Source organism: Odontesthes bonariensis, chromosome 16, assembly GCF_027942865.1.
Source record: "Odontesthes bonariensis isolate fOdoBon6 chromosome 16, fOdoBon6.hap1, whole genome shotgun sequence".
In the NCBI taxonomy this organism is placed as follows: Eukaryota; Metazoa; Chordata; class Actinopteri; order Atheriniformes; family Atherinopsidae; genus Odontesthes; species Odontesthes bonariensis.
In genome coordinates, this window is record NC_134521.1 from 29,426,821 (window position 1) to 29,443,340 (window position 16,520).

Genomic DNA, 16,520 nt, shown 5'->3' on the forward strand with positions numbered 1-16,520 from the left:
GATATTTTAGTACATTTTATTGAGACATCGTCATTCATGTTTTTGTAAACATATAAAGTAGGCTACTTCTTAAATGGCTTAAAAAATGTGATGTAGGAACTGGGATGTGGGCTGAAACTGCCCATCCTCATCCTTACTATTCTCCATGTTATTCTGTTACATCAAATGACATTGTCATCTCAGTGTACTTAACATAATAAGGTCGAGACCTTACAGTCTCCAGTCTGTGAGAGACACAGACTGGAGGGGACGTGACTGTTCACCTCTCACACTTATCAGTCACTTCATGCTACAAACAGACCGGCTGGCTAAATGCTGTCAAGCCCTCAACTCACTGTTGTGTTAAGTGCACAAATGATACTTAACCTTTGAATGTCACCATATGTAATATCATACACACACACTCAAAAACATATGCCAACAGTATACATTTTGTGTGCTAGAAATGACACTGGCCCCACTAGGGGACTTGGGATTAATCCATTTAAGACCAGATGAAAGAGCTCATTTTAAGCTGAGCAATTCATTTTTTTTATTTAGTTTTAATACCAAAGCTTTCAGATACAGCGTATATGTAATGTGAAAGCAAATAAAGAATTTTTCACATTAAAACTAGAGGGGATAAATGGGAGGGCATGGTGTCAGCAAGAGCTTGTAAAAAGTCAAGGATTTGAAATCAGAGTAGAGGTATTCCATGAGGTAAGTGTACAGCAATTCCAGCGTCACTAAGAAACAAAACCGAAACTGTGAATCAGGCAGCGACATAAACTGGCTCGTCATGTTTTACCAGAGCCCACTCTCAAACTCAGAGGTTTAAAACAGGGATGATTAGTATACTATCCTATTACTGCTGCTCCTCCAGTTGTCTGGCAGGAAGACATGTCTGGTCCTGGTGGTGACTGCCCCCCACCCCCAGCCACACAATCCCTTCCATTCGTTCTAGAATGCCTATATTTAGAGCGCTCCCTTCCGCTGTTATGGCTGTTGAATCATTAGCCACGTTTAACCCTTCTTTACTTCCACTGGCTGAGGGCATGCCCCTCAGGGGTAGCCCCCCATCCCTAAGTCTTGACTACACCTTCCCCTATCAAATAATTAGGAGAAGAACATGGAAAAAAAGGGGGACTCAGTGGAAGCCTGAGGGTCGTGGCTTCAGATGAAGGACAAAACCCAAGATGATGATAATGATAATGTGTGGTTATTTTGGAGAAATGTTTCTGGCCTGAGAGCACACCCGTGTCTCATTTTGTTTGACATGCTTGAGTGAGGCTGAGAGATGGTGATGTTGATTGGTGAGGTGGTGGTCCCCTGACCTTTTCTCTGACATACCCATTAGGCCAAAGTGTCCACATGTGTAAGAGAAATATCAAAACCAGCAGCCTTTTGTATTACCCTGTATTTAAAACTAAATTCATTCTTAAGCACATGTGATGTCAAATTATGTGCCAAATTGTCTTCCAAAACATTCAAGATGTGTGTGTTTTTCAAAATGATTTTCAATTATTTTCTTTCCCTTTAAATGATATATTTCTCCGTCAGTACTGTACTAGCAAATCGAAAAAAAATAAATAAATAAATAAATCTTAATAAACATATTATTGTCCACTCTATTGAAAACTTACACAAAGTTATGAATTTTTTACCTATAAGAAGTTACTATTGGATATTTTGACTGTCTATATGGTCCCGTACCACATACTGATAGAAAGCATATAAAATATATAAATATTGATGTTTAAGCTATAATTTGGTATTTTTAGCTAAAAACAACAATTTTTAAATAAGAAAAGAAAATATACACCTACAATATACAATCCTATACTTTTTGCACCTACTTGTTCTTCTTTAGACTTAAACCAAGTGCCTTTGTTTAGCAGCTCATGATGGGGTGAAAAAAGGTAAACAGAAAAGAGAATCAAATAGAAATAAAGCAGGACTCATGTTCATACATCCATGATACACACCGAATCCTAAACACTGTGGAACAAGCCAAAAGCCCAGAATCTCTGTAACAAAGAGGACATAATTTGACACAAACTCTTCCCCCCGAACTAAAGAGTTCATAACAAGCAGTAAAACTGCTCTGAGCCATCACACATCTGCTGAGGGGGGGATTTACTTATTCCCATTTACATCTAGGCATCTACGTCATCCTCGTCTCATTTTCATAGCTGAGCACTGATAAACAACTTTGACCTGCCAAGTTTTCCCGGTTTGTTGATTACTGTTGGTTCCAACTTGATTTAGGGCAAGAGGGATTAATCCAAGATGATGTGATCTATCTATCTATCTATCTATCTATCTATCTATCTATCAGTCCAAGGCTGCAGTTAGGCAGCGTGGGCTAGGTGAGGCTTTGATGAGCCTCTACATGCTATCTAAACACACCAAGCCATGATATGTACCCTGATGTGTGAAAATATACAAGCTGGTAAAGTTACACAGGAAGGATTTGAAATGAATTAATTGTGATCTTAAGTTTTCTCAGTTTGAATTAGACAATGATTCTTGCACAGGAGGTTTCCCAATACATCTGGCTATTTATATAATTTCCTTGCCATTTTAATAAGATTTGCCTCGTCAAAATACAGTAAGCTCACTATTTTAAATCCACCATCTAAAGACTGTTCCATGAGTTAGCACAGAGAGTTCAATCAGCTGGAACTTTGAGTGCAAATTCCACCAGTACAAACATACTGATACTGCAGAAAAGCTCATAATCTTCTTGTTTATGTCCATGTTCATGATGCTATGTCTGACTGTGTGTGTGTTCATACCAGTGTGGATCTGTCGGTGAGCCTCCAGGGATTCCTCTGTCTGGAACTGGGCGCCACATTGGTCACACACGATGGCCTTCTCACCAGCTGAACAACAAGAAACAAGTGGATTGTTATGAAACATTCCCACACATGCAGCACATTTGAAAAGTCTGCATGAAATTAAAGAGACGAGGGAAATAAAACAAGAGTGAAAATTTTTTCTGAATTTATTTTACTTTGAAGCATACTCCTCACTGAATCTTTGGGCTAAAACAATGAAACCATAACACACTCTGCTAGGCACCTGCATTTCAGAATGTCCTGCTTTGAACTTATCTAAGACAAATAGTTAACTGGAAGGTCATGTTTGGATTTGAGGACCTTCAGGCAGCCACAATAAAACAAATGAGTGAATCTTTAACGCCAACAGCCAGTAAACCAATAACAGCATTAGCTCATTGCAGACATATCTAAATTAGCACAGGATAGATAACAAAAAATGTCCACTGCAGAAAAGCAGAAGCCATAAAATAGGTTGGAATACGACTCAATTCACACAAAACACTTTAGCACAGAGATGGCTGCTTCTGGTTGAATGATGATAAAACAATCTTGAATCATAGTTTGCCCACTAGATGCACCAACATGTTTATTTTTACCCACAAGTCAAGATCATTTCAATCATGCTTCACATTTCGTAAAATTTTCTTACACATGACTTCATCCATAATTATCTGATCCTCTTTCATTTTTAGAATTTAGACGACTGACAGTTTTCACTATTTGATTGATTATTGGGTACATTGTACACTGTGATTTAGCCTACAGTGCATTTAGCTCTATAATTTGATGTCAATCTATCCTCCTTCAGATTGGTCAGATTCTGATCCAAACTTAATGAATATGCAAATCACGGCAAAGAGTGACATCCTCTTCTTCATACATGAATGATGTTTGCTGATTTGCAGAAATAGATTCTACTAAGTTCATTTTTTGCAAAAAAAAACCATCAATAACATGGCTACCAGTATGATTTGACAGTCTTTTCAACACAAAGTTATTATCACATGTACATTTTTAATTTTCTTTACTATTTGTATTGTAATGCATTCTTTTATTTCTTTTTTTCTTTACAGTAGAGCTTAAGGAAACATCTATTTGACTATATTATTGGGAATGTCACACATTCACACACACTCATGTTACTTTGGCCCCTCCCTCTTGATGAACACACTTGCTGAATAAATTCATGATTCATCGGTGGCAGAAGGGCTTGCTGATTTATGCTGTTGCCACGTGAGAGTTTTGTTGCAGCTAACACCTTTCCCTACCCTTAAATGATCTCCTTTACAAAAAGGACAAAAATATGGCAACTTGTCCCGTTCCATAACTGTAATGACGATGTTCCAAATATAGAGGAAGCCAATTTTTAAGTTGCAAAAGACTGGACTACTGTCTCTGTAGAAAGTAGGAAACATGGCAGTGGAAAAGGACGAGAATTCGAGTATGACAGAAAAAAAATATTAAATGCAAGAAAATATAGCTCAAAAGTATGTCACTATAGTTGAATTACACCCCCAACCACATTCGACTTTATGTTGTAAAACGCTTCTTTGCTTCTGTTTATACAAGTACACTAAGTATGTAGGCCTTGAGCTATGGGCTGGATTGCCATGTTGGTGTATACTTTATGAATGTGTACAACCTTGTACAATAATAAAAAGACAGGAGACAGGCATACACACACGCAGGGTGCTGTTGAAGGGCACATCAGATCTCAGGCAAATGACTTTTTATGGCTTGGCAACAAGCTCTGTACATGCCATACACATCACACATCAAACAGACATAAATACACGCACGCATGCACGCATGCACGCATGCACGCGCACACACACCCGCACACACACAAGCACACCCACATTGACTAACATCTGGATATTGTGCGTGCAAAATAGGCGTGTATGCGTTTGTGTGGGGGTGTGTGTGCCTGTTTCCACTGCAAGCACAGAGCGATCTCTCCTGACTAGACCTTGGTTTGTTCTTGGCATGGCCTCCTGGGTTACGACACCTCCAGAGAGAGAAACAGAACACAATGAAAACAGGAAGCCAATTCTTAGATGACAGAAAAAAAAGGCAGGGGGAGATGGCTAGTGAGGTTTTGCAACCACAGTGACATTAGGGAACGGCCTGTACTGTAATAAGCCCTACCAAAAGCAGAAATGACACAGACCGTACTTGACAGAGTGTGCCTGCCAGTAGAGTGCTTATGCAACAAGTTATGCAAAAGATACGCTGCACAAGTGAGCGTGACTAGATCATAAGCCACTGTAATGCAACCTATAAAGCTTGCACATCCTGGTATAATCTGCAGTATCACAGGATGCATTTCCATTTAGGCACTTTAGACAAAACAGATTGAGCTGTTGAGCAATGCTATATAATTGGCTGCATATTCAATAGCCATAATTTTCAGTGTGAGAGCATGACACGCTAATGTCAAATGCACAGATGAGCATATGGCTGAATTAGCTGGCAAAAGCATCCACTTAACCTTTGGAGAGCAATGCATGTAGAGGGGATGTAAATAGAATCCCCCTAGACCCCCACTGAGGTGCCTGATTTGCATTAATCACAAAGTGCCTCAGTTGCTTCTTATACTTCTAATTCGAAACTTTTGTATTTGGTATTATATTTCTATATGCAACAGCTGCTCAGTCAAGCTTCACTGGACTCCTTTCACCTATTGATTTGAGCTCATTGATTGCCCTTGCAGCAACCACCTGTGACAATTCTATGACCACACAAGTTGACCCTCAATTCTCAGTTAGAACTGATATATTTATACCAGTACTCAAAGTACATTTGTGTTGCAATGTTTTACAATTTGTCTGCATTAATTATCACCATCAAGATGCTCATGAGCAGCCTATTGCCATGCTGATTTAAAAAAACAAAACAAAAAAGCAAATTTTTTGAAAAAGCACAAGTTTCTTTCAAATGTGGGAAAACTTTGAATATTAGTAGCTAGGTCCATGTGCATCAGGAAGTAGTTTGCTTTGTGATCCCGCAGAGGTCACCTAATGCATGCACAGGTGACCTATTAGTAAAATAAGCTAATGCTGGCTTTGTTGCTCTTGCCGTCTTTCCCAAATGTGTCAATCGTGCAGTGCACGGCAGGTTAGGCAAAATCAGGAGGCACACAACCAGCCAAAACAATTCCTAAGTGTCCAAGGTGCCAGGTATTGTGATATCAATGCTGACAAGTGCCGCTGTTCACAAGACCGAGAATGGCCAGTATAAACTTCACATTTTTCCATGACAACAAAATTTTAGACTGACCTTCTGGCATGCCATTCAAGTGAGTCAGTGGAGGCACCACATAAACAACTCTACATCCTCCAACTACCTGCTATTCAGTACAGTCAGCTAAAGTAAGTCACTTGCCAGAAACTCGTAAAACTGCCATCACTGACAAGATAGCAATATGTTTATGCAAAGATATATGACCTAACTGCATTGTTTCAGGAATAAGTTAATGGAACTGGAGCTATAAATAGAAAACTCAAACTGGCACTGAAATACATTCAAAGATTTGCATGTTTATTTCAAATTCCTTTGAACTTTTGGAAAAAACCAGCAACCCTAATATACAATAGTAGCTGACTGGGAATGTTAAGAAAAACACATTCATGTCTATAATTTGCAGTAGGCCTCCTGTAAATATAAGATTCTTGTAGTAAATTAAATTTTAATTTTTTTTCATTTCAGTTCAATCAATAACAGCAAAAACAATATGGTAGATGGGTAAATACTTGCATGGTTACTATAAGTCATGACTGTGCCTTACAGACACTATAACCAGTCTTCTGGGAGGCCAAGAGGTGTGTGCTAAATGGGCCAGGGATTGGATTTTAGTGCAGGGCATGCCCCTGCTTGTGGCACAAGGACATAAATTTTCAGGAAATGCCTGCATGGTGCCTTGCTTCAAGGAGAAAGGAGCTGCATGAGGTCATTGTAGGGCAAAAGGGGGAGGAAAAGTGGGAGCACAAGAATTCAGGGTGCACACGGCCAGGCAGCCACCCAGCCAGATGCCCGTCACTCTAGTTAGTCAGCTAAGTGCTAACAAGGGGCCCTCGGCTTGGTAACAGACTCCATCAGCGATTTTCAGTGCCAAATTAAAGTGATAAATCTTGAGGCCCCTTTGATCACAAGAGGGTGAACTTGTTAGTTTGGAAAGACAGGGCAAATGGGGTAGTAGAGATTAATGCTGTTAGTTTTGCAAGGTTTGCTCTCAATAATAATCACTAATCAAAGTCTAAAGGACTCTGATCTTAAATGTCATTCTAACAGCTCAAGCAACAAAGGAGGTATCTAAATAAGTGAAGTAAATAAAAAACATAGTTAACCACAAAATTGGAAAGATCAAAGTAGAAAAAAAAAAGATGGAACCTCCAAATGAGAAGACTTGCCCAGTCCAGTCGGCAAATGGAAATCCTGAGTCACTGCCACGGATTTAGCTCTTAGCCCTTAGCTGACATAATAAAAGTTGCACAACCAACGTTGAGTTAGCGTGTGCGTGTGTGTGGAAGAGGGGATGGTGTTGTGATCAGGTGCCACATGCCACCGAAGCCACTTCCCTTTTCACTTCCCTCTCTGAAATATTGCACAACTGCTGTTGCAGTGCACTGTGGCTCAGTTATTTCATAAAGGGCTGTAAAGGAGAACAAGCCAGTGAGGACTCCCTGCCAGTCACCCAAACTTCCTATAAAGCAGCAAAAAGAATATTATAATGGTTCTGTCTAAAGTGTAAGCCTGATCCATCTGCACAGGTCTTGATAAAGGACACCTTCCTTCATATGGTGTCATATTGTTAACATCTGAGAAGAACTAACCACTCAGTGTGTCATGCTGCTTTTAAAAGTTAGATTGGCTAATGCTTCAGTAAAAGTTACTGTTATTTCAACTGAAACTGTAAGTGCAACTTGTAGGTGTATGTAGCAACAGGAAAGCTCATGCTGACTTCCTGAATATATATGCTTTGGTGGTGGGGCACATATTTTTGTCTTTTAAGATTACTTGGTGAAGTGGTGATTGAGGATAATGAGTTAGTCTATTGCAGGCTTTATGTGTATGAAAACAATGGTATTTAAGATTGCCGTAAGCTCTAGGGTTGAATATAGAATACCAGCTAAGGGGAAAAAAAAGTAAAAGTGAATATAAAACACAATATATGATTGAGAAAATGTGTCAAACCTTTTTAATAGTTGTTGTGCAACTCTAACCCTGCAGATCAGAAACCTTTTAAAGTCAAAATCTTAAATTCAAGGAAAACAGTCAAGAAAAAAAACAGCTTGAGTCAACCTTGTGCTCCAATCATGAGACAGGACTCCCAATCTCAAGCAAAAACAATTTCCTCATCATGTCAGTCATATTTTTGTTCAACCCCTAAGTCCCCTTTTTACTCCATTAAGGCTCTTCGCAAATAACAAGTGAACGGCTATGTGTGGTTCACTCTAGGTGCTCTTACCATTCCATGGTATTATTAAAGAGTGTTTCACTTAAATTTAACTGCTGCGGGATTCCCTCGACAGTGGCAGCATTTCACCACGAGGACGTGATGAGGATTGTGGATTAGCTAACAGCATAGGCCTCACAGGGAAGTGATGGTGCATTCCCTTGCCCGTAATTTCCTTAGACAAACTAAGTGCTCATTCTCCAATTTCCCTTAATAATGTGATGATGGCACTATTTGTTATTACACTCATTTCAGTCTGAGTTGCAAATGCAAACCACTGAGATGATGCAGACACAAAGAGCAGAAGACAAGTAACCTTGATGCCCATGTGGGTATTTGTGGATGTGATGAGTGTATTTGGGTGCCACAACACACACCATCACCACGCTCGCATCATCTAGTTCAGTAATGTGACCTCATAATGCCGCCATTCAGAGGCTCTTGTCATTCAGAAGAATATGTCACCGGCATACAGAGGCTTTGTTTGTTTTGGGCGATAATTCTGCTTTTCTGTTTCTCCTGTGGAAGATTAAATATATATACACTTTTTGTACTGTGTCCACATTCAGACATAACACTGCTGTCTCAGCCTACTTTCTTTCACAGGTAGAAGATATAGAATATGCTTAGTTTGCAACAGATGTCACCCCTTGGGGATCACAGTCTAAACAGAATCTTTCATCAAAGACAAACGCAGAATTAAACATCAGAGTTAGAGAGGCTTTCCTTATAGCAGCACAGAAAATCTAGGCCACCGTGTTGACATGTGAATTAAATATTTCGTCCTGCAGAAGATAAAGGAAAACACGTTTCTTCTTTAACAACAAATGGTCATTTTGTATCAGCAAAGAAACAGCAAAGTCATGCAAAGATCTTCTGTTTCAAGTGACAAAGCCTTGAAAGTAAAATGTCAAGAGGTCTGATATGCCTGCTTGCGTTACATATCGCAACAATATTTAACATCCATTCTACAGAGAAACCTTTCTACTGTAAGAGCTTGCGCATTGAAGAAGAGTGCGAGTATGTTCCATGTGAATAAGCCTGCTGTAATGTGTAAAATGACCCATTCAGCTATGGAAAATCCATTGCATGTATGAAAAAACTAACTCTGCTAAGAATAAAATAATAGTAATTAATAATAGTTATATATATATTCATAGTTTATCCCTTTTAGCATTATATGCAGTTGACAATCCTTAATGAGCGAGATGTCCTGGACTCACCTTTCAAAAACAAATTATGGTTCCTGGAAATTTATTTTCTTGACCAGATTTTGATTGAAGTAAACCGCCGTGCAACTATGATAAAAACTAAATGAATAAAGCTCATGTCAGCATTCAACATAAAACAAATTAACTCTTAGCTACCGGTACAGTATATAATTAGGCTTTGAGCAACTGTGCAGTTGTTCAATAACAATATAATACATTTTTTTCTTTATTTTCAAAGTCATAATGAGCTGACTACAGAAAAACAAAAGACAGGCATTTAGTGAAAAGATATAACCAAAGAAAATCTTGATCTTTTCATAAAAAAATAATAATAATGATACATTTGCATTTTCAATTTCAATGAAAAGGTTTGAAAAGTTTGCATTCAAACTGTGGATTTGGGCAAAGCCAAAAAAAAAAAAATAATAATAAAATTAGTTCTTATTTCTTTTTTAAATTTACCTGACAAAATTAACTCCTATTACGCTTTGTTAATATGAGGCTGGGGTTTCCATATGGCTTCAAAACCTGCCCCAAGCACAACATCTCTCATCACAACTTTCCTATTAAATTAAAAGGTCACAGTGACCTGAAAAATGTACTTAATTCTACAGCTGCAGCAGTTATTGCAAACATTAGAGGACCACTGAGAAGTCTCTTGGCTGGATGATCTTTTTTCCCCAGAGATGAATGCATGCAGGTTTATTTGACATAGTAAAGGGTAAGCCCTGATTTTTCTCCCACTTAATTCCCAATGTGGCCTTGTTTTTTGCCAGGCAGGACATACTGTACATGCACATGTTTCTGCTGGAAGTGGCTGAATGATCTGTCCTCAGGAGTCAGGGAGGCTAAATGGGAAATTAAAAAGGCTAATTACAGTGCATCTGTAGATGGCTGACCAATATCACACTCAGTGGTTTTTAACAGTCTAAAGAGGGTGGGAGAGAGAGGCAGAGAGGCAGATTATGAAGACAGAATGTGAGTGTGTCTGCGTGTGAGTATGTGTGTGTGTGTGTGTGTGTGTGTGTGTGAGACAGGGGGAGGGAGGCAGACAAGAGCAGTCACCAACAAAAACATAGCCTGGCTGTTCACTGAGCCTACATAAATGGCTTACGTAAGAAAGTACTCACAGTACCAAAAAACAGCAAAAATCCATAAACACACACACACACACACACAACCATCCCATCTCCCACATCCTCCTTCTCCCCCATTCACACACATTTTGGTTTAACTCCACTTGTGAGGAATTTCATTTATCTATTTATTCCCACAGTAAAAAAAATAAAAATAATAAACTGTCTCCATGAGATTTACAACTTTAATCTTCACTATAAAATAAAAGTGAAGCAATGAACTGAATGATAATTAAATATCAAAAGAGAGACTTACTTTAAAAGTCAATCTGGTTCACATACAAATGGCAAAACACACAAATTCATGGGAACAAACACAGACGCAGTATGCTGTCAGAACAATGAGTACAGACACCACACGCTCCCTCTCTTTCCCCTAACCCCACCCCTGCCCTCCTGAGCTCTACCTTCAGCTTTATAACGAGCTCTGCTGTACAGTTTCATTTACACCAGCCTCTTATCAGTGGTACGGCAGCACAGAGGCTGCCAGTTGGAGAGGACAGGCAACGGCACTGCCTGTACCCTGTAGTGGAGTAGGTGCATGCCGCCCTGCTCTCAGCACGTCTTTATCAAGGCTCAGAAAAAGTCTGGGCCCGTGCCAGGCTGCGTCACAAAACAACAAAACATACTCAGGAGGAGGATGTATGAGGTTGAAATAAGGCACCACAAACACACTATGACACAGGTCTTGCAGCACACAAGGGGGTGGTGGTGGTGGTGGGGGGGGGGGGTGTTCCACCTTCAGTCATTTTGAGAACCATTTCATTATTCAAGCATGTAATTTAGCTGAGATAAATCTTAAAGTCTTCTAGGAAGAAGGTGATAAATGGCTACATGCAAGAAGTGGGTGATTTAACCATCAAACATAACCGCTATGGTATTCTAGATATTTACAGTAGTGTGGAGAAGTTTATGGGACTTAAGATGTTTAAGCTAGACTATGCAGTGACTACGGACTAAACAACTTCAAAAATTTAGTAAGAAATGGAAGTAGCCACGGTGAAGTGACCCACTGAGTAATAATCTGCCGTTGTGAAGCATTATGTCCTCATGGCTGTCGCCATCTTGGTTTGTTTGGAGACAGAAGTGGCCGTATTTGGACAATGGGGAGGAGTAAGTGGGTAACACTTGAACCTGATAGGGCAAAAATATGCATCTTTGAGGCTTTATATCTATTTGAGAATGGATCCACATTGCGATGTTTTTCTGAACCCAGCTAAGGTGTAGTTTCTCGTATACACTGTAGTTTCACTTGCTTTGTCTGTCAGAACATCAAAGGAGTATTTTGCCAAGTCTTTACAGGGCATTAAACTGCTGTGGAACTGCTTTCAAAAAAAGTCTGAATGGATCCATGTCAAGAAAAAAGTTTTATTGGGCTAAAAGTACCATGTACCTCTGGTTGAATAACCGCTTTAAATTCGTGTCCATCTCTCAATTCCATGCAAAGAAAAGGTAGCCAAGGAGTGATGCCATGTTATACCGAGGGTTACAGGGGATAGAAAACTAAACCAATGTACCCGACAACACTTATAACGGAAAGCTAACCCAGTTGCAAAAAGATTGTCACAGCAATAAAGCCAAGGCAGAAATGTTGGCTGATAAGCATGCAAACCCACAACAGTCACCTATATGGGGTCAGGTCACCAAGACACCATCTAATTAGAAAAAAGATAATCACTGTAGGATCTGTGGTAAGAAACAATGATATAGTAGCTCTCTGTTGAGGAACTAATAGGATGTAAGTACAGGACATAACACAGTGTACCTGGCAAACAAGTAAATAGCTACACATGGAATTAAAACTATACTATGCAGATGACGTTGCAGGAACTATGAAACATGTGCTCACAAATATCAGAGACTCACACAGCCAGAAATGACTTTATGGTGGGAACAAACACAGTGATATAGATAAGAGTGGGGTGGTGGTGGGGGTTGGACAAGCCATCAGGAGCACAGAGACATGTTTGCTCCTGATGATATTGTTATCGACGGAAAGGAAAAAAAGAAATCAAAGGGAAGCGAGGGAGCACGAGTAAGCACGAGGAAGAGGGAGGGCGAGAAAGAGGAGGAAGCAGATGAAGACAGAGAATATTCAGGTCGCATTTGACAGCTTTACGGTCTGTTGCGCCGAATGGGATGTCTGGGGACGTGGCAAAGCAGACAAATATTGACTTGCAGAGCATTCGCATGCACACACACACACACACACACACACACACACACACACACACACACACACACACACACACACACACACACAGGGGGAAACACACAAGACACTTCCACATGACGCCTCTAAATTCAGCCCCCCCCCCCCCCCCCCGAAATGGATGAGCTCACATTGCAACATCATTCACCCTTGTTTTTTTGTCGAACTCAACCTCTTAATCCATTTTGTCTGCAAACCAATTTGTTTGTCCAGTAGGTCACAGACAGTTTCCTGCCCTCACTGTTCCCTCCTCTCTTCTACAGTTTATTTCTCCCTCTGCCTCACTTTCCCTGAACGACGGAGCCATTTCCAGAGCTTTTGCCCCCTGGGAGATCGAGGGCATCTCAGTCCACGCATCTATCCCTCCTGCTCCCTCCTCTGCAGCAGTTACTTCTTCCCTTCTTCTGTCTCTAATTTTTAACTCAATTCTTTTTTTTAAATAATTCTCCTACCTTTAAAGTTGTCTTGACATTACAGAAACTTGCTTTAAAGAGTGCACTGACACAGATGGACATGAAGAAATATGCAGCATATAGAATTATTTTGGAAACATAACATCATTCTTATTCATCTATTTTCCTGTGAGTTTTTTTCCCTGTGTTATTAACATGTCTTCCTATTTGTTTGCTCGGTCATGACAGGAGGTAGCTCTTGGGCTGGTCATTATGATGCGTGTTTCATTCAGTCCACCACTAAACCAACCTGGGCTACGTTGACATCACAAGGCAAGAATCACAGTAAATTTGATGATTTCTTGACTTTTAGCGCTTGTTGGTTTTGAGTGAAATATCATAAAGGCCAGTTTTGAGGATAAAGTTTATTGTTGTCTGATGGCTTCTGTTTGTGATACCCAATGGCCTGACATAAATCTGTCCAGCAGTATTGTATACTTGTGTTTGTAAGATGATGATCGTGGACTGCTGGGGATGATGGGTGAAATAAATAAAGATCCAGGTTGTAAAAACTTGCAATTTTCAAACACTCATACACAACCACATGTGTCCTGTCTTGCTGTTCAGTAATGGCAGTTACCCTGCCATCGCTAGACACTGACCAAATGTTTCGAAAGGCCCCTGCCCTCTCCAGAACTGGGCCTTTCCTCTTCCCTCTCTGTCCCTAGAGGTGAAAGGTGCCACGTGTTTTCAGCTTTGCTGTCAACCCCCCTCTGATTTAAAAAAGAATGAAGAAAATGAGGCTTTTACATGATCCATGTGTTCTTACAGGCCACAGACATAAGAATATCCACAGGGTTTTGGGAGGATTATGTGTGTTTGTGGCTGGGTACAACTATGAGTGTGAAAAAGTGCAAGGCAGGATGCAAAAACTGGAGGCACAAAAGAACCACCTGGGGCTCTTCTGGTGTGAAGAGGCAGGAAGTAAGTTAGTCTGCTCAAAAAAATGCAACTTCAACAGATGCTGGTTTGACAGTGGCAGGTGGGTGAAACATCATTGTTCAAAAAAATTTGAGGCATATCAACTGTTTGGATTCTTATTGACCGAGCAATATCCTCATCAAGAAGGCCCAAATTTATTTAGCAACATGTTAAACACACACAGTCACAAAAGTTTCTTCAGAGGCATAAAGAACAAGGACTTCCGCAACAAATCACACGGTCCAAACAAAGCTCTGCTCTTGAGCGTTATAAAGTCAGATTACATAAAAGTGCATACAATGGAAACTTAAAAAAAAAAAAAAAAAAAAAAGCTTGAAAAAAAAAAAAAAAAAAAAGCTTGAAAAAACCCATGCACATGTGTACCAAAGAATGTCCTTTTGATTTTGAATTAATTATATGAATATTTATTGCGGTTTATATTAAAGTAATCTACAGCATGTATGGAAATGATTGTTTTAAAGCTTTAGCAAAGTATATAATCATTCCAAGTGTGTTTATATAAAACTTTAAATTATATTTAAAAATTAACCTGACACTTGACAAACTGACCGTGTCTCTGTGAAAAATTGACTACTGAAAATTCTTTGAAGCACGTTGAAAACGTCCCACATTGTTTGTCTTGCAATCAAAATACTTTCTGTCAATAAGTTCTATCGATCAAGTTTAACATTTCTTTGCCACAGGTTTTCAGTCCAGAAGATTTAGAAATTTCCTCTAAAAACAGAAGTTAGCGAAGCCAGCCCACAGAAAACAGCCAAGTCTTCTGTGATTGGACAGTTCCAGTGGCCTGAGCCTGCACTGAAACTTTTCATGTACATGCCTGCACTTTTCATTGGATTCAAAATGAGTATATGTCTCAAAATGCAGTTTTTGTCTATCTATGAAATAAACCCAAAAACCCATTTACACTTATCTTCAAAAGTACTATTTTGTTGTTCACAGGCCATATATAGTTGACGTACAGCGCATGAAATATATAAAAACATGGGAACCGTAACCAAGTATTGAGTGTATTGAGTCCTGTTAGCATTGTAGCCACCAGGGGATGTTTGTGTTTGAATATAAAAATCATAAATCTTTAATAGATCTTTAAACAGATGCAACAGATATGGATCTGTTGCCCACTTGTCATCAAACCTAAAAATTAATAAAGGTCATTAGTGATTACTGTAGTTTTCATTGCAGACAACAATGCAATGCCAAAACTACAACATATAAACTAAGTATACACAGAGTTGGGTCTTACTACTCATTATCAACAGCTATGGTATTTGCCAATCTTATCAGTAAACATAACTGATATGAGAGTTGAATTTAGAGGTCAGAGCTCTAAACTAATCAATTTACCTAATTACAAGGTCACCCTTCCCAATTATTGAGCTCAATAGAGCAGTAAGTTAATGTATAACCAGCTAAAAACCACTTCAGAGAGGCAACCAGAAGAATAACCAACCAAAATATGAGAGGCTATAGAAACAATCATCTTCCCATTGATTATGCATTCCCATGCTTTCTACATTAAGGCTGAAAAAAGCATTTTCATTAAGGGTGTAAAGTAAATGTGAGGTCACAGTGTTTTCCGAGGCATTATCTTGCAAATGTGCTGTTAAAAGCTACTGCAACACTTTTAAAACTTTAACATTTAGCCTTTGCTTTTTTTTTTCCTTTCAATTTTATTTCTCCTGAGGGAACTTTACTCAAAGCCTTGTTTATTTCCTCTACAGCTTGAAAATAATGCTGGTGGATTTCCTTAGCTTAAAACTTTAAACTAGCTTCTTTTTGTATTTGTATCTATATTTTTCAAATGCAGTCTGACATATCAAGCAAAAACCTGGCAACACATGTCAAACAATCACACAGCAACCTGGAGGAATACACGTGTTTGCATATCAATTCCAAGACTAAAGCCATTCAATTTAAGACATGGATTTGAATTCTAACAATATAAACAATATAATTATTTGCTCAAAACAAAATAGACTACATACCAGCAACACAAGGGATGTCTCAATTAATCTTCTCTGAATCATGACCATTCATACCAAATCTTATAATAATAAAATTGTTGGAATAGCGTGTCCAGAATGAAATGCTGGACAGATGGAAATCATCAACCTTAGGCCATGCCACCAGCATGCTCTACATACAAGCTAAGCTTTTTTCTATGTGTGCAAAGGAGAGGAACAAACCTGAGACTCTGACCAGCAGTTGAACCCTTACCCCTGTGACCACCGCAAACCATTGCTGAGCCAGCTGCTGGGAGTCCAGCTATTGACATCCTCTTTACAGT

General features: G+C 39.3%; 1 protein-coding gene across 1 annotated transcript in view; it reads right to left on the reverse strand.

Moving 5' to 3' along the window:
• The window catches only part of zbtb16a (zinc finger and BTB domain containing 16a), a 146,192-nt gene that overhangs the window by 52,123 nt on the left and 77,549 nt on the right, over positions 1-16,520 (reverse strand). The window contains exon 4 of the mRNA XM_075486875.1: positions 2,778-2,864. Within this exon, the coding sequence (XP_075342990.1) occupies positions 2,778-2,864 (87 nt within the window). The remainder of the gene's footprint in view (positions 1-2,777; positions 2,865-16,520) is intronic.